Raw genomic sequence first — 23,513 nt, forward strand, 5'->3', positions numbered from 1 at the left:
TCAGATAGGCGGCAAACAAGTCATAAACTCCTTATTGTTCACTGGTGCCAGCTCTATTCACACACACACACACACACACACACATACATTTGTTCCCCTTCTACGTATCTAAATTCAAGCGAGGCCACCGACTTAACTCTTCACACCAGAGGAGCACCCAACCCGTTGAGGACTCTGGCAGCAAAGGCTTAAAAATATTTTTCAGAAGACACCTCTAGCAGCACCCATTCGCGACTTTACGGTACATCTTACATGGTTTGGACTGGCATCCAAGCTATAGAAACAGAAGGAAGCAGTGGCATGAATTGCCCATGGGGCCAAATAACCCCTGTGGTCATCATGAATTTGCTAGAGGTCAGTACAAACCAAATCAAGATGGTGAGAACACATTGCACATTATTAAGAGTTGATCATACGAGATATCTGTTCACAGGAATTTAAGTCAGAAGAAGACAATACCGCTTTCAAAAACATAGTTTTTTTTTTTGCTTTTATCTGTAGAAAAATAAGTACAAAAGTTTTCTCTTTCTCTTTAAGTACTGTACATTTGATTGAGGAATCGGGGAAGGGTCTTCTCTAGGTCCAGCCAGGGTTCATGCTGTCCTGTAGACCAGTTCTTCCTGGGTTCACTAGAGAAGTGGGTCTTCTGCCGGAGGCTCCTTATCCCTTTGATAGACATGTAAACGTCTGAACGCTCTCCTCTTTACATGAGTTCAAGGTCAGATAAATGTAAATATAAAAATGTATCTATTGATCTATCTGTAAGTATATAATGTACACAAGTCTTTACAAAACAAAAGTCCAAGATGGCCCGTTATTGTAAATAGGGACCCATGGCGTTCCAGTCACTGAGTCCTGGAGGGAATTCTTCATTGAGATCAAACAGCTGATCTAGGTTGGTAGAGTTTGAAAGATAGTCGTTCCTGCCCTCCTCCCATGGATGCTGGAGGAACGCGGTGGCCAGGAATGTCTCATCAAAATCCAAACTGTTTTGGACTGGTACTTGATTCTGCCCCGTAGGGTACCACTGCTGCGGACAGTTAATGTGCTTGCCATGGACTGTGAGGTCAACAGATTGGCTGACTGGGCTCAATGGTGGAGTAACTTCGAGGTCTTCAAATGCAGAGAAGTTGTCTCCAAGGTTTGAGTCAAAAATGACTTCCCAGTCAAAATCTCCTTTTAGGGGTCCCAATTCTGTCTGGTCATCATGGGACAGCATGGGGGAACTGGATAAGCGGGGAGCTTTGAACATCCTTTTAGGCAATGGCTGCTTGCGCTTGTGACCTTTGTTCTCGGCAAGGCTCCATATGTGTTCACCAGCAGAATTCCAGTTTTGTTCACCTGTGGCTTCCTCAAACTCCTTCAGTAGCTGATGGGACTCAGAGCTTATGGTCATAGGCCATACGGAACCCATATTATTCTCAGAGGAAGTGGACTGGGCTCCAGCAAAGGCTGGGTGGATCTGGACAGGCGGCAGTCGTCTCTTCTTAATGGCACCATTCATAAGCCGGTCAGCATACTGTGGATCAATCTTCCAAAATCCACCTTTTCCCGGCTCGTCTTTCTCTCGAGGAACTTTAATAAAGCATTTATTCAGAGAAAGATTGTGTCTGATGGAATTCTGCAGAAGGAAGAAATCAGAGACCGGTCAATATTCATGTACTGCATGAAGAACATTCATCACACATCGTCATCACATCATCTGAAGAAGCAGTGGGTCCGGCCACGTTCTGGAGGAACAGACATAGTCTGGGCAGGACAATTGTATTTTAACAGCATGCAGTAAAGTAAAAAAAAAAAAAAGGCATCAAAATGGTTGCATTCCTTTTTTCCCCTTTAACCTAAATCCACCCCCATCTCCAGCCACAGGGATCCCGGATCTTCCAGATCCGCTATTTACTGTTTAATGAAATTTAACAAGGGGAGAAAAAAACGACACAAACCCCCCAATCCCCTCCCCCTGCCTTTTCTATTCATCCCCCCTTTTGGACTTTGGATGCTTATTGCTTGGCCAGTTAAACATATTTATCATTCTTGCCTCAGCAGTCTCCGTCCTCGCCACCTGTGTGTGTCTGGGATCCCCCCCACCACCAAGGTTTAATTAAACCAGTAAAGTCTCAGCCTCACTGGGGGAGTAGTTTTAATTATTCGCCTACTAGAAAGTTTATGCTCCTGGGGGCCTCTGTGGACCAGATCCGATAGATAGATAGATAGATAGATAGATAGATAGATAGATAGATATGAGATAGATAGGAGATAGATAGATAGATAGATAGATAGATAGATATTAGATAGATAGATATGAGATAGATAGATAGATAGATAGATATTAGATAGATAGATATTAGATAGATAGATAGATAGATATGAGATGGATGATAGATATTAGATAGATAGATAGATATTAGATAAACAGATCGATAGATAGGTGGAGAGATAGGTATGAGAGAGATAGATAGATAGATAATAGATAGATAGATAATAAATAGATAGATATGAGATAGATAGATAGATAGATAGATAGATAGATAGATAGATAGGAGATAGATAGATAGATAGATAGATATGAGATAGATATTAGATAGATAGATATGAGATAGATAGATATTAGATAAACAGATCGATAGATAGGTGGAGAGATAGGTATGAGAGAGATAGATAGAAATATTAGATAGACAGACAGATATTACACAGATGATACATAATTCAGATATTAGATAGATAAGAGATAGATAATAGTTGTAAGAAACTTCTATTTTCACTATTTCTGGATTGCCTCGGATGTTTCTACACGTAAATAGATTTATGTGAAGAAGCTGGGGGGGTCTTCTAGTTTCCCCCTTTCCGGTAATCGCCTCCTCCCACCTCACTGTACAAGATTTCGCCCATAAACCCGTCTCATCTCATCCCTCCCAAGGACCATCTATTACCAGGAGACAATGCAGTGTCAGGGCGGCAGGGCCACACAGATTCTCCAGGACAGGGGGAGGGGAGGAGCTGACATCCACAGTCTAATAGTACACTGATATATGGCGGTGTAGTTACTGACCCTGCATGGGGACCTCCTATGACCCCCCATTGTGTTGTGTGTGTTTTTTTTTTTCAGGGACACTTGTGTGACAAATTTGGGAAAGAAGCATTTTACTGCCTCTGTCTGATGGATCACAGGGGTTAATGTGACACTAGTGATGCTGTGGGATGCTGAATGTACAAAATAGTAACTGGGAAGCGATGGAACTAGAGAATAATTATACCCAGGGGATGACGGGTAAGGCAGCAAGATGCCAACTGCATGCCTTATAGCTCAGGGTGGAATCGGGGTGACTTACATGGAGGTGGGTTCCACATGTATGGGACACCACTGAATCCTCCCCATACTGTCAGTTCTACCATAAGACCTCTTTTTTAGATATTTACCTGCCAGGTGGGGTCTGCATGCCGGAAGTAGCAGAAATTATCAGTGATCCACTTGTAGATGGCAGAAAGCGTGATCTTGGTCTTCTTGCTCGCCTGCATCGCCATGCATATGAGGGTGGCATAGGAGTAGGGCGGCTTCACATGCGGGTTGGTCTTGTAGTCAATCTCCTCCATGGGTTGAAGTCCCAGGTGTGCAGCCCTTGAGGTAGAAGATGAGGTGGGCTTGCCTGGGGTGTGTGGCATTCCTAAGCAGGCAGGATCAGCAGCCAGTGGTGAGCAAGGGGCAGCAGAACCGGGTAAGTGACGGTACCCATGAGGGTCTCCGCTCGACAAAGGGGTCTTGCCCACGTTGGCATTGATGATGGAGAATTCTTGCAGCCACTGTAGACTGGTCAGACTGTCATCCAGGTTCACGGTGCTAGAGAGGGATTCCTGCCCCACTTCGCCTTCCGTCTGGTAGGACAGCCAGTTATCCGCCATGTCTGTGGGCACCGCCATGGGCAAGTCAAACATTCAGGAAGCCACAGGGGTCCGAAGACTTTTCCCTGAAATGAAATAACTTACACGTCAGAGAAGAAACCCAATGGGAGCGGCACCCACATTATGCATCACTCCCAGGCCGGGGATGTTAGGAGTTGTAGTACTGCAACAGCTTGGAGGGCCACCGGCCAGGCTGGGGCTGGGGTTGGGGGGGGGGGGGGGGGGGTTTGTAGTTTTCACAACAGCCGCTCACACTAAAGCGACTGATGCATTTGGGAAAATTCAGTGCAATCCAGGGTCATATTGTGAATGATGGGGGTGATTGTTCATGGAAAAAATTTTTGGGGGAAAAATGCTTTCTAGCAAAATGACAGATCTGATTCTATATTATAAAGTAAATTTCACTCTCTGGAAGTTTTTTTTTAGGACTACATGTCACCAGTTTCTGCACCTTGTGCCCCCTACAGGGGTGATTGTAACAGTAAGTGGGGCACTGAGCAAAAGATTTATACCATACTGATAAATACAGAGGCTTGCCCAGCCATGCCCTAGGTGCCCTCCTGCCCTCTTGTCGCCGTATCTGCTATGCCCATTCTGGTAACAGATCAAGTCCTGCCCTATAAAATGCCCCAGCCTGTAAAAGAATTGAATGTTACCTGATTGACGGATGATCAGGGGACTACAGGGTGGACACGAAGCTTCTAGAAGGAGCAGCAGAGAAGGTGAGGAGCCTCCGATGAGTTATGGCAGCTCTTTTCTTACCTACCACCCTCGGCTGCCAGGCATTAAGTACCAGCGGCTCTGAAAGGCTTCTCTGGGAACTATGGCAACGCCCCGCCCATGTAAACAGCTTTCAGCGTTCTAATTGGCTGCTGAGTCGCCATGGAGAGCGCAGTCATGCCGCCACGCCCCCTCCCACTGGCTGTGCGCTGGACGTGGTGGGTATGTTGGCATGTGCATGGCGAGGGGCAGGAAGGCAGGACGTGGGGGGTAGGGGGCAGGAAGGCAGGACGTGGGGGTAGGGGGCTTATCTAAAAACACTTCCTTTTTTTTTTTTTTTTACCCTCAGGATTGGACTTGTGTCATTGAAATATTTGCCCTGCTGGGGGCGCTGTTTTTGGCAGCCTGTGCTTATTGCAGAGCAGAGGTCGGGGCTCAGGGCATTAGTCATCCTCAGTAATTCAGAGGTTTTATAACAGTGCAACCTGTGGCTGAAACTACAACTCTTAGTGTGCCCAGATAGTCGTTGGCTGTCGTGACATGCTGGGAGTTGTAGTTTCTCAACAGCTGCTCCGTTAAAATTGCATTTTGCACTTTAGTTTACAAAATTTGGGCAGTTCTTACCCAGGGGACCATTCATTTGGTCCAAAAAACGGACACGGTGATTCGCAAACGATGAGGAGCCTTAGTTACGGTCATTATAGGGGCATAACTGGTCGTCATAGGGCCCCAACACCTAGTGATGACAAACCGCCACCGTATGGATAATGACGCCATAAACCACATAGTAGTGCCGCAGACAGGTACACTTTTTGGGCCCCTTCACCCTTCGGGGGCCCATAGCAGCGGCTGTGGCTATACAGATGGTGCACGTCTCTATTGGAGCGTTGCACTTACGTACAGCACAGCACGCTATGGCGTAATACATGGAGTAGTGCGCCATCCGTACGGCAATGGTAGAACGGATTTGCCAGGTTGGAAGCTGGCAGCGCGCCAGGCAGATTTGCCTCCTGGAAGAATTTTTAACCCCTTTGCTCCTGCCAGGCCGAGTATCATTCTCACACTGTGCGGCGGTTGTATTCCTGGCGCAGCGTAGGTCGTACAGAGGGGACGCAGGGATGGAGGAAGAGCAATGTGGGGGTTACAGACTGTGCCCCCAGGAAAATCATTTCTATCAATGCAGTCCCTGCGGCCCCTCTATTCTGCCTGGCAGGCGCAGCGCCCGCCCCTCCTCTTCTCTTGGTGACAGCCCCCGTCCCCTCCGTGCCGTGGCATAGCAAAAGAGGGCCATTCATTTGGTTTTTTTCCCATAGGCAAAAATATGGGATCTGAAAAGATCCCCCAAAATAGTAGGGGAGGCGGAGGGGGGCGGCGTGCCAAAAGACATGCCACCTATTTGCATAATAAGGGATTGCAGGCCATTTACCCATTCAGTGCTGCTGACATAACTGAAGCGGTGGGCAAAGGTGGCCTGGAAAATGGGTTAACTGGATGTGTTCATACAGGACTGTGGAGTGGAGTAGACGGGGGGGGGGGGGGGGGGGAGAGGAAAGTCACATCTATGACGTGGTTTTGGCGGGTAAATGGCTGCGAAGTGGCAGATTTTCCCTCTAAAATCCTTGCCTGCAGCCGGTGGCCGGTGAGCGGGGACCAGCCTCATCTCCCGCTGTATCTGCTGCCTTTTCCCTCCCAGTCCTGGATCTCCCACTTCAGGACATTACCATCCCTTTGACCGTCTGATTGACCAATTTACCCCCCGGGGAGGAGCACCGCCTCCCTCTCTTTGATCACTTTCAGGGGGGAGACAGGTGTCATCCTAAAACTGGACTTATGTCTGGTGGTTGGTTAAGGCTAGGTTCACACAAAGTGTCTTTTGAGCTGAAAAAAACAAAAACGGATGTGGAATCCGATTTTTTTTTTTCCTGGCGCGTTTTTTTTTACACGGTTTTCGCTTTTGGTATTTTCATTCCTGGCCATTTTCAATGGGATTCCGGGCCCAGAATCCACATCATGAATGGACAGGACACCTTTTTTTTTTTGCGGTGGGGGTTTTAAAAAAAAGCTGTTGTATGATTTAGGGCTCATGCACACGGACGTATTTTCTTTCCGCTTCCGATCCGTTTTTTTTTGCGGACCGTGTGCGTAACCGTTCATTTTAATGGGTCCGCAAAAACAACGGAAGGTACTCCGTGTGCATTCTGATTCCGTTCCGCAAAAAAGTAGTGCATGTCCTTTTAGGCCTCATGCACACGACCGTGTCGTTTTTTGTGGTCCGCAAACCGCGGATCTGCAAAAAACGGAAGCCGCCCATGTGCTTTCCGCAATTTGCGGAACGGGTGGCCCTATTAGGCCTCATGCACACGACCGTGCCGGTTTTTGCGGTCTGCAAAAAAACGGAAGCCGCCCATGTGCCTTCCGCAATTTGCGGAACGGAACGGGCGGCCCATTGTAGAAATGCCTATTCTTGTCCGCAAAACGGAGAAGAATAGGACATGTTATATTTTTTTTGCGGGGCCACGGAACGGAGCAACGGATGCGGTCAGCACACGGAGTGCTGTCCGCATCTTTTGCGGCCCCATTGAAGTGAATGGGTCCGCACCGGAGGTGCAAAAAATGCGGCTCGGATGCGGACCATAACAACGGTCGTGTGCATGAGGCCTTATTGTCCGCAAATCACGATCCGAGGCCCCATTCAAGTCAATGGGTCCGCAAAATATACGGAACACACACGGAACATATCCGTATTTCATCCATACTGTAGAAATGCTATGCCCAGCCCATATTGCTCATGTGTTTAGTGATTAATAAGTTACTGTTTCCATTCCGCAAAAAACTGATCAAATACGGAAACCATACGGATATGTTTTGTGGAATAACGGAACGGAAGAGGACTTAAATCAGAGGAAAAAAAGATACCTCAGATACAGAACCACGGATCCGTGATAAATGGTCGTGTGCATGAGCCCTTAGGCTAGGTTCACACAGGGTTTTTTGGATGAAGATTTTGGACCAAAAATCCTCGCCAAAAACGCACGCAGAACTTCCTCATTGCCTTCATTTGGGGAATCCACATGTTGAACCGTGCAGCGTTTCTTTTTTCGCATGTGGTTTTAAAAAGCGCACAGTGGAAAAAAGAAGTGTCCAGAATTCCATAAAAAATGGCTAAGAGTGAAAATCACCGGAATCGCACCAAAACTGTGTTACAACGTGTCAGGAAAAAAACGACGCGGAAAAAAAACCTGCATCCCCTTTTTTTCAGCTCACAAAATACTCTGTGTGAACCAACCCTGAAGGGCTTATGCATGTATTTTGCTGTCCGCAAAATACGGATCCTCAAAAAAAATGGATGACATCCTTGTTACATGCGTTTTTTTTTTGGCGGATCCATTGTACCAATGCCTGTCCTTGTCTGCAAAACGGACAAGTATAGGACATGTTCAATTTTTTGGGCAGACTGGACTTGCGGACATACAGATATGGAATGCAAATTGAATCATTTACGTTTTTTTGCGGCCCCGTTGAAATCAATGGTTCCGTATACGGGTCGCAAGAAAAAACAAACAGACACGGACGAAAAATACGTTTGTGTGCATGAGCCCTTTTAGGTGCGGAATCCTCGTCAAAATCCTGGCCCAAAATCCTCTGTGTGAACCTAGTCTAAGGGCCCCGATACCTCATGTGGATCTATGTGGACTGGACTATATATGTGAGATCATGAGATGAGACCCCCGCCATTTCCAATACGGAGGGGCCATGGTGCTCTGTATTATTATTTTTTCTTTACGTTTATCCTTCTAAAATGAGGGTATGTCCCATAACGTGTTCAGCAGGGTGCATGGCGCCCCCAGCCATAGCACCTCCTAGTGGGGCGCTACTGACCACAAATAGAGGCTATGCTATAAAAGAAGCAGGTGGTTCTCCTCATTTCAACTGTCCTGTTTTATTTCATGGGAAGGGAAGTGTTTCGCGTGGGAGGTAGAGTTCCACTTTAACCTTACGTTTTTGCCCCAGCTTTCGCCCAAAGACTGAATACATGCTAATTCATTTTCTAGGAATAAATATGGCTGTCATATCAGGTGAAAGGTGGACTTCACCCGAACAGCACCCGTATCCTGCTGTGTCCTCTGTTACAGCCAAGCCATGACCACGCGAAAGCAGGTGGACATTGAACATGGTCATCTGCGTCACAGGGGATTTGTCACCAGGACATCTGGACGGCCCCTTCTCCAAGTGAGTACCCTTGACCATCAGATGACCATTTTTGAAGACACCTACATGACACCCACGGAAATAAGTGACTGTGTTAGGCCCCATGCACGTGACTGCATAATACGGATGCGGTTTGTGTGCCATCCGCAGTCTATTTGCGGGCCCATTCTTTTCAATGGGACCTTGGTGGGCATTTTGCAGAACGGACATACAGATGCGGAAAGTTGATGGTCCACGTGCTTTCTGCAGAACATAAACATGTCCTGTAGGTCCTTGAAATCAATGGGTCTGCAAAAAAAAAAAACGGATGCAACACAAACCCCATCCTTATTTGGCAGATTCACAATTTGCGGACCACAAGATGGATATGATCGTGTGCACGAGGCCATGGTCATTCGGAGGCCACTACAGTGGAACCTCATTCTGCATTGGCTCTTTTGAGAGGTCTCCCTCTATGAACTCCATAATCCCTAATAGGGGATACAGAGAAATTCCATTTGAGACTATGCTTGACCACTTAATGTGTATGGGGGTCCCCTGAAGTATGGGGCCGTTGGATTTCAACATGACCAATCCTTTTATTCTTCTGAAGACAATTCAACACCAGAGGAGGCGTCTGGGAGCGGCTCTCCCCCCTCTTCCCATTCAGAACATGGGGGGGTGGTCAACAGGGGTGCACCTAGCTTTTCTGCTTCCTGAGGCGAAAACTGAAATGGCGCCCCCCCCCCCTCCCCCCAATGCCAATTTCTTAACCTAACTCCTTTGCCACAATAAAAGCGCTCATTGCCCATGGCCCTTCCGCTGCCCCCCTCTTGCCCCTACCTGGTGCTGCCTCACCTGGCCTCATTGGTGGTGCACCCCTGGGGGTCGGGAAGGATAGCGTTAGCGATGTTGTCTGACATGGATGTAATGTGGTTGGATATAATGGCAGCCCAGAACTGTCATGCAGGCACCGCCTGAACCTGCAGATGACATCTAATGCATATGTGGGTAACCCAGAGGTCCCCCAACTTGACCTGGGATTTCTGCGTACCTATAGGTTTGTTTCCCTGGCCAGCAACGGGGTATTCCCTTCTCCCCAATGAAATCAACACGTATGGGCCCTGGGAGAATCCAGTGGTCTTCTGCGCAAGCCCCCATTGCTGAACAGAACTCGGGGCTCCCGGATTTGAGATCTACCTTTGCAATTATTGTAAGAATATTTCGAATAATAGATCCCGACACCCGGCCGCGGCTTCTCCCGTCAGGTGTATGGGGGCAGGTTTCGCTGTATGCTAATAGACTGGTCGTACTTTCTTCTCGCCTTCACAGCTTGCATTTCAGGAAAGCAAACGGCAGAGGACACGCATGGGATTAACCATTTCCAGGCTGTAGTCTAAGGCCTCGTGCACGCGACCGTATTTTTTGTCCGCATCCAATCTGCATTTTTGGCAGATCGGATGTGGACCCATTCATTTCTATTGGGCTGCAAAAGATGCGGACAGCACACCGTATGTGCCGTGGCGGTATCTGTGTTTTGCAGATCTTCGGTTTGCGGACAGCGAAACGGATACAGTCATGTGCACGAGGCCTAAATCTTCGCTTCCCCAAGGAGTGTGGCGTTTAGGTCCAGGATCTGGTGTGGCGCAGGCCCTCCATCTAACCACCTCTATATATTATTTCTGTATCCTAGTTTAGGGGTCAACAACCTCCAGCTGTTGTGAAACTACAACTCCCAACATGCTCCCTTCACTTTTATGGGAGTTCCATGAACAAGTTCAAGCAGGTGTGCATGCTGGGAGTTGTACTTTCACAACCGCTGGAGGATGCTGATCTCCTGTCCTAGTGGGGTCACATACTGGTGCCACTTCTTACCATCATCCAGTCTAGATACTTGCTGCCTAGAAGAGGAGGAGGCCTTGTACTGGGCCAGGGATCAGCAACCTTTAGCACTCCAGCTGCTGGGAAACTACAACTCCCAGCATGCAAACATGCTCAGCTGTTCTAACTCCCACAGATGTGAAATGAGGATTCTGGGAGTTGTAGTTTCTGAACAGCAGGAGTGCCGGAGGTTGCTGATCCCTGTACTAGGCGAACAGGCCATCCCCTAATAATCTGGGATCCACTGGATGGATTTTTAACCCACCTGATCCTATAGATCCTTCAGAGATAAGTGGCATCGTACGTGCCCCATAGCCGCTTATCTCCGTTCCCATCCTTGTAATAATTCGCCGGTGCAGCAAACCCCATTGGCGATCTTTACTGTTGTTCTCTTTATCTCATGCCTTTGGTTCGCTCCTCTTCACTTCTGTGCAGTGATTGTGGAGAGGGGGGCCTCGGCAGGCTCACACAGCACGTAAAGAGGGGGATAGGCTCATAGCCAGAGCCGGGCCCCCTTCTCATGGGCCCCATAGGAGTACACACTTGTATTGTGAGATGTCTCATCCCGTCTGATTACATTATTGGGCGCAGAGAAGTCACCGCACGTCCTTCCTCCAGTCCTGCCTCCTTCCAGACCATGATGAACATAGCAATTATTGGGGAAAAAAAGTAAAAAAAAATGACTGATCATAAAAGCTGAGTAACTATCTAACGATAAATCACAAAATTGTTTATACCTAGAAATAAACTGTAGGATGGTTGTCATGGGATTTACTATGAAATGGAGGTAATAGTTTGTAAGCACCGCAGATAGGGTACGGGTACAACCGCCCCCCTCACCCTCACAAGTGGTACCTTGGAACCGAACCCGAATACTGTACAGAATTCCTGCAGTATTAGAACAAAGTTTTATGATGACCTATACTGAGAAGAGGACATCAATATTAACATACATTTTAAGTTAACATCTGGCTGTTACCCCCCCCCCCCCCCAAAAAAATAAATAAAATAAAAATAAAAAAAGCTCCAAAAAGTGCTAGGTGTGAAACCACCTATAGTGATATAACAGTAACATACAGTCATTGCTTTTGTGTTAAAGGGATTTTCCAGCACTCGCATATTGATGACCTATCCTAGGATAGCTCATCAATATCTAATTAGTGGGGGTCCGAGACCCGGTACCTCCACCGATCAGCTGTTGTGTTACCTCTTCCTAGGACAGTGACATCATATTCATCAGTCACTCAACCTAGGCGCAGCTCAGACCCATTGAAGTGAATAGCACTGAGCTGCAGTACCATGCACAGCCACTATACAATGTAAGGCGCTGTTCTTGGTGAGTTGTGAGGAGGTTGCGGGGCTCACAAGAGCGGCACAGCTGATCGGCGGGGGTGCTTGGAGTCTGACCCCCAACGATCAGATACTGATAACCTATCATGAGGATAGGCCATAAATATCGAACACCCGGAAAACCCCATTAAGGTGCTCATACACCTTCAGTAGCTGTTAGCTGACATCTATTGTGACTAATTCCCCCGTACACATGCAGGCTCGGCTTGGTTGAGTGTGCATGTGTTTTGAATTTGGAAAGGAAAGAAAGACACTGCCAGATACCTCCAGTAGTGGAGGACAAAAGGATGGGGCATTGAACTTCAACATGTCTGATCTGCTTTCTCCTAACATCATCTGTTAGGATCAGATAGTCGGCCGGTCCTGCTGAGATCAGCGGGTTGACCCAATGTTTGTGCATGGGCACTCTTGCTGATTAAATTATTTACTTATAATATTTTAATAAGGCTTTGCACGGGTATATTTAATCTATTTCATTTAATGCTTCTGTGTGTCTTTAAAAGATATCGACAGTATCCCCCATAACAGTGACCTCTTCAGCACCCTGCCCCTTTAACAGTGAATTCCACAACCCCCCACCTCTTAACACTTATCCCCCCCCCCCCGCCACAGTGCCCCGCCACTTTAAAATGGGATCTCTACAGCAGCCCATCCCCTTAACTTTGACCTTCACAGCAACCTGCCCCTTTAACAGTGAGTTTCACAGTACCCCACTGCCTTGACATTGACCTCACAGTACCCCGCTGCCTTAACAGTGACCTCACAGTACCCTGCTGCCTTAACTGTGACCTCACAGTACCCCGCTGCCTTAACTGTGACCTCACAGTACCCCACTGCCTTAACAGTGACCTCACAGTACCCCGCTGCCTTAACTGTGACCTCACAGTACCCCGCTGCCTTAACAGTGACCTCACAGTACCCCGCTGCCTTAACAGTGACCTCACAGTACCCCGCTGCCTTAACAGTGACCTCACAGTACCCTGCTGCCTTAACTGTGACCTCACAGTACCCCGCTGCCTTAACAGTGACCTCACAGTACCCCGCTGCCTTAACAGTGACCTCACAGTACCCCGCTGCCTTAACTGTGACCTCACAGTACCCCGCTGCCTTAACAGTGACCTCACTGTACCCCGCTGCCTTAACAGTGACCTCACAGTAGCCCGATGCCTTAACTGTGACCTCACAGTACCCCGCTGCCTTAACAGTGACCTCACAGTACCCCGCTGCCTTAACAGTGACCTCACAGTACCCCGCTGCCTTAACAGTGACCTCACAGTACCCCGCTGCCTTAACAGTGACCTCACAGTACCCCGCTGCCTTAACAGTAACCTCACAGTACCCCGCTGCCTTAACTGTGACCTCACAGTACCCCGCTGCCTTAACAGTGAACTCACAGTACCCCGCTCACTTAACAGTGACCTCACAGTACCCTGCTGCCTTAACAGTGACCTCACAGTACCCTGCTGCCATAACAGTGACCTCACAGTACCCCGCTCACTTAACTGTGACCTCACAGTACCCCGCTGCCTTAACAGTGACCTCACAGTACCCTGCTGCCTTAACTGTGACCTTACAGTACCCTGCTGCCTTAACTGTGACCTCACAGTACCCCGCTGCCTTAACAGTGACCTCACAGTACCCCGCTGCCTTAACAGTGACCTCACAGTACCCCGCTGCCTTAACAGTGACCTCACAGTACCCCGCTGCCTTAACAGTGACCTCACAGTACCCCGCTGCCTTAACTGTGACCTCACAGTACCCCGCTGCCTTAACAGTGACCTCACAGTACCCCGCTGCCTTAACTGTGACCTCACAGTACCCAGCTGCCTTAACAGTGACCTCACAGTACCCCGCTGCCTTAACAGTGACCTCACAGTACCCCGCTGCCTTAACTGTGACCTCACAGTACACCGCTGCCTTAACAGTGACCTCACAGTACCCCGCTGCCTTAACTGTGACCTCACAGTACCCTGCTGCCTTAACAGTGACCTCACAGTACCCCGCTGCCTTAACAGTGACCTCACAGTACCCCGCTGCCTTAACTGTGACCTCACAGTGCACCGCTGCCTTAACTGTGACCTCACAGTACCATGCTGCCTTAACAGTGACCTCACAGTACCCTGCTGCCTTAACAGTGACCTCACAGTACCCCGCTGCCTTAACAGTGACCTCACAGTACCCCGCTGCCTTAACAGTGACCTCACAGTACCCTGCTGCCTTAACTGTGACCTCACAGTACCCCGCTGCCTTAACTGTGACCTCACAGTACCCCGCTGCCTTAACTGTGACCTCACAGTACCCTGCTGCCTTAACAGTGACCTCACAGTACCCTGCTGCCTTAACTGTGACCTCACAGTACCCCGCTGCCTTAACAGTGACCTCACAGTACCCCGCTGCCTTAACAGTGACCTCACAGTACCCTGCTGCCTTAACTGTGACCTCACAGTACCCCGCTGCCTTAACAGTGAGACCCTCACTGATCCTGAGAACAGGGGTCCCGTTTCCCCCGTCCTGATGGAGTGGCAGGTCCAGCATGCACCCTGCAGCTCTATTCATTCTCTACAGGACCACCGGAGATAGCCGAGTACAGCATGCAGCGGCTTTTGAGGAATTATGCTGTTTTTGATTTATTTTTCCAGAATTTTTTAGTCCAGATGTTGCATGGGTTTCTGAGAAATATTTTAGTGGTGTTTTTTTCACCTTTGGTGTAAGATTTTTGGGTCAGAGGCATTTTTTTTATTATAGCATGGGTTTGGCTTTTTTGTCACATAGACCTCCATTGTTTTTTTTTTGTAACATTTAAAAAAGGCACGTGCAATGTGTGTTGGAGTTTTAGAATTTTTTGTACCAATGTATTTTCCCCGTACTGCTCTACTGTATGATGCAGGGGGTGCAAGTACATGGTTTTCTACAGAAAGAAAAAACACAAGGTATAAAAAAAAAAGCCAGTAAAAAAGCTCATGTGTTAAAACACACTATATGGGCAAAAATGAAAACAACAGACGCGGAGCAACGAAACCGGCATCACCCAAACTCACAGCGTGACAATGATTTATGATGCTGTGAGGTCTGCTGTACTGCATGTATTAGGCATTAGTCAGGTACAAACTCCCAGCATCATAAATCATTGTCACGCTGTGAGTTTGGATCAGAGGAGCAATGTTCGGTCCAGGAATTGCAGTCATCACATGGAGCGTGTTTCCCGGACCGAACACGCTCGTATGAAACTGGCCAATGGCTGACTTTAAGAAGCCCAAGCTGTTTGACTTGGGAACAAATCCGTTTTGTTACCCTTCGGTAACAGCTCCTGTAGACTGCGCCCCCAGCAAATCCTAAGAAATAAGGGATTACTGCCATAAGCTCGCTAATTACTGAGTAATTACTGGGAAAACACTGACAGACATGTAACGGTGTCGTTTCTGTGATATTGCTGTATACAGGAATGTCAGCTCAGAATATACAAAGTGCAGTCATGTGCGGAGGTGCAGAGGAAGTCCTTCATGCCATACCCTGACAGAGCCCGGGGTACATGCCCCTGTATCCCGCCCGCTATGACACATGCTGGTCGAGGTGTGGCAAAAGGAAAAAAAATGTCTGGTCGGGATTTCAACATTAGTAAAAAAATATCCAGGATTCCGGCACAGATACAATTGAAGAGACTAGGGAACCGCCGCCAGGTAGCGATTCGCTATTCCCATCTACGATCCCTTTATACATTTCCAGGGCAGAGGCACACACTGCACATGACGTCACAACGTTTTTTTTTCGCATTCTGCACTGAACGCTTGAGGGACAGCGGAGAGTTCAAATGTCCGTTATTTTTCCGTTCTTCTGATCCGTCAGAAGAACAGGAAAAAAAAAAAATGATACTGTTAAAAAAACGGATCCTGTGCATCAGTTGTGCACATTTGGCATCCATTTGAGCCATTTCCGCCTGAGATCCGTTTTTTTTTAGACAGGGAAAAAAGTACTGCATGCGGTACTTCTTTTTCTGTCTAAAAAAATGGATCTCAGACGGAAACGGCTCGAATGGATGCCAAATGTGCACAACTGATGCACAGGATCCGTTTTTTTTTTTTTACAAGATACTTTTTTTTCTTTATTTTTCTGTTCTACTGATGGATCAGAAGAAAGAAAAAATAACGGACATGTGAACGTTCCCTTAGTTGGTCCGCTCCTCCTGCTCTGCAGCAGAGGCACCCTTCAGTGGGGAGTGGGACTAGTTATAGAAAGTGGACAGAAGAAGCATCCTCCTAAGAAAATCTATATACCAGCTGTACACATATATACACCAGAAGATGCTTACTGCAAGCCAGCATGGTCGATGCCACTATATAAGAGAAAATGCGTAACTTATACCAGCTGTATATAATTATTAGAATTATTTTTTTATATAATTATATTAGAATTATTATAATTAATAATACTGAGGCCACAAAGGCAAGGGGTTGGGGGCACCATTTCAATTTCCACCTCAGGCAGCAGAATGCTAGAATCCGCCCTGACCACAACCTTGAACTATGTCTGCATTCTAAGGACGCAGATACAGTTGTGAACAAACAGGGAACATGGTTTTGGAAGAATTTGTCAATGGTTTACTTCCTTACCCCATACACAATGACATAGTGCCATCACTTACTTGAAATTACACCGCCCCACACAAACACACTCCTACAGACAAAGGCCTCATGCACACGACAGTATTTTTTCACGGTCCGCAAAACGGGGTTCCGTTGTTCCGTGATCCGTTTTTGTTTCCGTGTGTCTTCCTTGATTTTTGCAGGATCACCAGACATGAAAAGTGAAAATAAAATCTAAGTCAAGTTTGCCTTGAAAATGATAGGAAAAAAACGGACACGGATCACGGACGCGGATGACAATCTTGTGTGCCTCCTTATTTTTTTCACGGACCCATTGACTTGAATGGGTCCGCGATCTGTTGTCCGTGGACTTAAGATTTTCCCTTGCGCTGCCATAGGATTCAGCTAAATAGGCGCGTCTACGGCAACCGTGCACTTAGAGAGAAAGAACACACCACTGCCTGAATGGAGTCGTTTTTTGCCAACATTTACCTATGCCTGTGCCATGTCCCGCTCACTCCGTTGCCACGACATAAAAGCACCCATGTGACAAAATATTGTTGCAAAAGCGTAAAAGTCGCTTTAGGCCTTTTTATGCACGCTTTGTACAGGAACCCCATTATTTCCTAACAGGATATTTGAGAATGTTCTAAACTAGACAAACCCTTTAACCCTTGAAAGGGAATATTTAGGGGGTCTCCGTAGTATACATTCTAAATGACACATGCACACAGCAAGACGTCATCAACCTCTGCACTTTAATTGATGTAAACATCCCAACTCTAGACCCCAGCTTTAGCTGCTTCTGCCAGTGAAACTGTCACCCTCAGGACTTGTCACTTCCTTTTTAGATGAGGACTGTCACCTGAGAATCAAATACACAGAGGTGTAAGATGGAAACTGGAATGTGTACACCTGGAGTAATGTCCTAGATTTTCCTGGAAGAGTAAGGCCCCTTTCACATGGGCGAGAATTCCGTGAGTTGAACGCATTGCACCCGCAACTGAATCCGGACCCATTCACTTCAATGGGGCTGTTCAGATGAGCGGTGATTTTCACGTATCACTTGTGCGCAGCATGTTCTATATTCTGCGTTTTTCATGCAACGCGGGCCCCATGCAAATGAATGGGTCTGCGCGAAAATCGCAAGCAAGTGCGGATGCGGTGCGAATTTCACGCATGGTTGCTAGGAAATGATGTAAGTAAATTTATAAAAGTCAATTTACTGTATTATTTTCCCTTATGACATGGTTATAAGGGAAAATAATAGCATTCTGAATACAGAATGCTTAGTACAATAGGGCTGGAGGGGTTAAAAAAAAAATATATTAACTCACCTCATCCTGTTGTTTTTCTTTCAGGACCTGCCAAAGGACCTTAGAAGACTTCATAGAAGATTTCCATCTTCATTCAGCAGGACCCGCGCTGACGTCACTGCGCTCACCACGTGGTGAGCGCGATTACGTCACCAAAGGTCCTTTGGCAGGTCAAGAAAGAAGACGATGCCGGCTGCGCAAACAACAGGATGAGGTGAATTAATTTTTATTTATTTTCTTAACCCCTAAAGCAACATTTTAGTAAGCTTTCTGTATTAAGAATGCTATTATTTTCCTTTATAACCATGTTATAAGGGAAAATAATAAAATATACAGAACACCTAACCCAAACCCGACCTTCAGTGAAGAAGTCTAGGTTCGGGACTGGGTACCACAGTCAGTTTTTTATCTCGCGGGTGTAAAACGCATTGCACCCGCGCGATAAAAACTAAACATCAGAACGCAATCGCAGTCAAAACTGATTGCAATTGTGTACCTACTTGCACTATTTTCTCTGATCGCAGACGTAACGCATCCGGACCTAATACGGAGACGCTCGTCTGCAAGGGGCCTAAGGGCTTGGGCACATGACCATTGGATGTTTTGCACTCCGCACATTGCAGATCAGCAAAACATAGATACCGGCCGTGTGCTTTCCGTATTTTGCAGGATGGAACGGCTGGCCCCTAATAGAACAGTCCTATCCTAGTCCATAATGCAGAGAATAATAGGACATGTTCTATTTTTTTGCGGTGCGGACGGATAACAGACCCATTTAAGTTGAATGGGTCTCGATCCATCCCGGCCGCCGCACAGACGTTACCCGTGCATTGGGGACAGCAAATTGCGGTCCCCAATGCACGGAACGGCCGTGTGCATGAGGCCTAAGTCACAGCTGCATGCAACTTGTATTGTGTTCTATAATAGCATGCGACGTGCAACCTGTGCCACAAAAACAAAGTCTTAGATTGTTTGCGACTGTCGCATCACAACCCCATGGACAGTCATTAGATGCAATGTGGCTGTGAAGCTGTATGTATAAAATGTAATTAAAGGGGTTGTCCAAGGATTTCAAACTGATGACCTATCCTCAGGCAAGACATGGCCACCTCACAGCTTACCAAGCACAGCGCCGTCCTTTGGATAGTGGCAGTGCTTGGTATTGCAGCTCAGAGACATTCATTCACTGAGCTGCGCCTTGGCCACGTGATCAATGAACGTGACATCACTGACCTAGAAAGTCTCTTCAAACAGCTGATTGACGGAGGTAGTGGGAGTCAGCCCCACCTGAGTATAGGCCATCAGTATTAAACACACAGACAACCCCTTTAACGCCTAAATCAGTGTATAATTTAAATCTATTACACCTAATTCTTTGTGTTTCAAGGCTATTTAGGTCAGAGAGCATTCCTTAGGCTGGATACAAAGGGGCACATTTACAAAGACCAGCGTTTTCACGTCAGTCTTTGTTTCCCCTTGCGTTTTCGGAGGATTAGCCTAATTTATGACCAGGTGTGCGCCTCGTCATCAATTAGGCTAATCTGTGGCAGTCCATGCGCCTTGCGGAGAAATTATGCCGTTGTTTTTAGCCAACATGTACATGTTTCCTGGTAAATTTGTGAGGATTAGAGTCCCCGCCCTGACACCCAACTGTGCGAATTAATATTAGCAAACAAACTAAAATAAAAAATTAATAAAAATTACACATTTTTAATGCAGTTATACACTAATACACATATTTAGTATACCCATCACTGTCAAAACATGTTCTATAAATGCTGTATATGCCCCTAAGGTAAGACATCGGTAAACATTAAAAAAAAAAAAAAAAGTTTTTTTTTATTGGTTCTTTCAAGGCTCCATATTGCTACGTTGATACAAAAATAGAAAAAAAATGATATTCCAGAACGATGAGACGATAAAAATCTCAAAATTTTGCGTGGTCCTTAATTCCCCAAAATTTAAAAAAAAAAGGCAGGCAGTTTTTAGAGCTGGAGCAGCTTGATATACCTTTAGGGCTCTTTCACACGAGCGGATCCCGTGCGTGGAATCTGCTGCGTGAAAGAGAGCCAAGCCCCGTTCCGGACAGCAGAGACACGGAGCATTAACATGATTGATAATGCTCCGTGCCTCTCTGTGATCTTTTTACTACAAAATCACGGCTACAACTTTATCTCATTGTGATTTTGTCGGAAAAAGATCACAGAGAGGCACGGAGCATTATCAATCATGTTACTGCTCCGTGTCTCTGCTGTCCGGAACGGGGCTTGGCTCTCTTTCACGCAGCGGATTCGACGCACGGGATCCGCTCGTGTGAAAGAACCCTTAGGCCCCTTTCACACGGGCGAGTTTTCCACGCGGGTGCAATGCGTGAGGTGAACGCATTGCACCCGCACTGAATACCGACCCATTCATTTCTATGGGGATGTGCACATGACCGGTGATTTTCACGCATCACTTGTGCGTTGTGTGAAAATCGCAGCATTCTCTATATTGTTTGTTTTTTCACGCAACGCAGGCCCCATAGAAGTGAATGGGGCTGCGTGAAAATTGCAAGCATCCGCAAGTGCGGACGCGGTACGATTTTCACGCATGGTTGCTAGGTGACGATCGGGATGGGGACCCGATCTTTATTATTTTCCCTTATAACATGGTTATAAGAGAAAATAATAGCATTCTTAATACAGAATGCTAAGTAAAATAGGCATGGAGGGGTTAAAAAAATAATAATTAAACTCACCTCATCCACTTGTTCGCGCAGCCCGGTATGTCTTCTTTCTTCTTCTTTGAGCACCTGGGAGGAAAAGGACCTTTGGTGACGTCACGGCGATGTACCATGTGATGGACCATGTGACGGGCCATGTGAGGAGCGCAGTGACGTCACCAAAGGTCCTTTTCCTCCCAGGTCTTCAAAGAAGAAGAAAGAAGACAAGCCGGGCTGCACGAACGAGTGGATGAGGTGAGTTTATTATTTATTTTATTTTTTTTTTTACCCCTCCATCCCTAATTTACTTAGCATTCTGTATTCAGAATGCTATTATTTTCCCTTATAACCGTGTTATAAGGGAAAATAATAAAATCTAGACAACACCGATCCCAAACCCGAACATCTGTGTCCGGGTTCGGGTCTGGGTACCAAACATGCAGATTTTTCTCACGCGCGTGCAAAACACATTTAAAACGCTTTGCACTCTCGCGGAAAAATCGCACATTTTCCCGCAACGCACCCGCATCCTATCCTGCCCTCACACGCGACACCTGTGTGAAAGAGGCCTTAGTGTAGCAGTAAAACTACATTTTATCTCTTTAGGCCCCATTTACACGACCGTATCCATTTTGCCGACAGCAAGCCACAGATCGGCAAAACACGGGCACCAGCTGCGTGTCCCCCTCATCGCTTCAATGGCTCCGCAATTTGCATGTTGCAGACAAAGATAGGACAAATAGATCGCGGACCCATTGAAGTCAATGGGTCCGCACTGTGATGTAGGGTGCACACAGCTGGACCCTTGTTTTGAAGATCTGCGGTTTACGGTCCGCAAACCGGACTTGGCCGTCACACGATTGTTTAAATGGGTCCTTATTCTGAGCTATGTATCTGTATATATGCTGCCCTGCAGATCCCACGAACACTGCTGTACTGCACTGTAATGATATGTTCAAATGGGGTGGATACCTCAGGTATTTGCTATCGCAGATTTTCGTGTGGCAAATCCACAGCGTTGTACTGTACCAGCAAAGTTGATGAGATTTGACCAGTGGCGCCGATCTGAAATCTGCAGCGTGTCAATTTATGCCACAGATCTCCGGTGCGGATTTCTCCTATAGCAATGCATATGGCAAAATCCTCATGTAATGCATGCTTTTTTTTTTTCAAATGTGAAAGAACACAGGTCAGAATTGTGGGAGAAATTTGGGCAACTGAAAATCAGTTCCACGTACCTGCATCGAGCACATGGATTTCTGCAACAAGTCTGCCACACGTGTGTATTCATTCTAAGGCTACATGCACACGACCGTATGTGTTTTGCGGTCCGCAAAACACATCCGTATGCCGTTTTTTTTCCCCATTGTAACAATGCCTAAAACGGACAAGAATAGGACATATTCTATTTTGTTTGCGGGGCTACAGAACGGACATACTGATGCGGGCAGCATTTTTTGCGGACCCATTGAAATGAATGGGTCCGCATCCTATCCGCAAGGAAAACGGAACGGACACGGAAACAAACAACGTTTGTGTGCATGTAGCCTAACTCTTCATTCTATAGAGCAGGGATCAGAAAACTGTGGCACACCAGCTGTTGTGAAACTACAACAACTCCCAGCATGGACACTCGCTCGGCTGTTCTTGGAGCTCCCATAGAAGTGAATGGACCATGCTGGGAGTTGTAGTTTCACAACAGCTGGAGTTTTCTGATCCCTGCTATTGAGTAGCATTTTACGGTCACAAAAAGTCCTTAGGCACTTGTATTTGGGGGCAATCCAGCATTTTTTTTTTTTTTACCCATTCCATAGAAATCAATGTAAATTGACACAGTTGCAATTTAGAGTCGAGAAAAATTCCACCAATTTCTATACAAGAAATTGACATGATTTGCGTCTCACAAAAGCAACATCATAAAACGTGAGCCACAGCGCAAATTTCGGAGGCGTCCGTCAGCAGCCGTTGTGTAGCGCAGGATTTCCTCTCCTGCAGAGCTGGGTCTAGTCGCCTCCTGCCTTCCCTGTTGTGAAAACAATGATCTTCTTGTGTTTCCGGCCCCCAGCATACACGGCCATGTCTGCCAAGTCTACCTTCATTGACAGGGGCAGAGCTTTTGTTCAGCAGCCTTGTTAAATGTAAATGTGCGATTGTTCTGGCACCTTACAAGACAAAGAGGGAAGCGGCTTACGGAGGACTCCGCATCATTTTCCAGAAACTCCTTCAGCTGCTGTTTTTGGTAGCGACCCCGGATGAGACTCCCTGAGATGATGCGTCTTCAAGGTTTGTCAGAAGCCGCTCATGTCAGTATCAGGCATGTGAGAAGAGCATGGTCGACAGACATCATAGGGCCCCCTCTAGCAAAACTAAGAACGACCTCCTCCCCACAGAGCTCAATGACAGCCAAAAGCACTGATTTCTGGCAGCGGATTAATCCCTTCCCTCCAGTGAATTAAACATGCATGCTTGGCCGTTCCAAGTCTGGGAGGAGATGGGAGAAATAGCTGGCATGTGCAGCTTTACTTGGCAAACAAGCCACTTCTACCCTTCTGAAGGAGAATAGTTTTGGAGAAGTTTTTTTGAAGATGTTTCCAATCAATGGCAGCTGCTAGATAAGATGAGGACTGCAGATGTAGACGGGTATACAGTAGCAGGGTAGAAATGGACAGGAAAACGCATGGTCAAGATACAAAGGAGCTCTTAGAAGCCCTGCCTCTAATGCCACCAGATGTAAGGCAGCTATCCTAAATATCAGTGTTGGACATGACTCGGATATTAAATAAGCCAGCATCTCATCTGCAGACGGCTGTTTCGGGGTGATTGCCCCTCATCAGTGCAGAGCAGAGAGTACTGGCTGTACTGGGTGAGAGGCCTAGG

General features: G+C 46.9%; 1 protein-coding gene and 1 long non-coding RNA gene across 2 annotated transcripts in view; one reads left to right on the top strand and one right to left on the bottom strand.

The window, feature by feature from the left end:
* Nucleotides 1–22,719, bottom strand: FOXJ1 (forkhead box J1). Its single transcript, XM_040435828.1, has 4 exons — nucleotides 22,709–22,719; nucleotides 4,554–4,659; nucleotides 3,418–3,962; nucleotides 1–1,621 (listed from the first exon to the last, which is right to left on the bottom strand). Exons 3-4 carry the CDS (start codon nucleotides 3,928–3,930, stop codon nucleotides 815–817), a joined length of 1,320 nt encoding a protein of 439 aa, XP_040291762.1. The 5' UTR covers nucleotides 3,931–3,962; nucleotides 4,554–4,659; nucleotides 22,709–22,719; the 3' UTR covers nucleotides 1–814.
* LOC121003890 overlaps nucleotides 18,568–23,513 on the top strand; it is a 10,341-nt gene continuing 5,395 nt past the window's right edge. The window contains exon 1 of the long non-coding RNA XR_005779618.1: nucleotides 18,568–18,684. This is a non-coding gene — a long non-coding RNA (uncharacterized LOC121003890). The remainder of the gene's footprint in view (nucleotides 18,685–23,513) is intronic.

This window comes from Bufo bufo, chromosome 6, assembly GCF_905171765.1.
Source record: "Bufo bufo chromosome 6, aBufBuf1.1, whole genome shotgun sequence".
Lineage (NCBI taxonomy): Eukaryota > Metazoa > Chordata > Amphibia > Anura > Bufonidae > Bufo > Bufo bufo.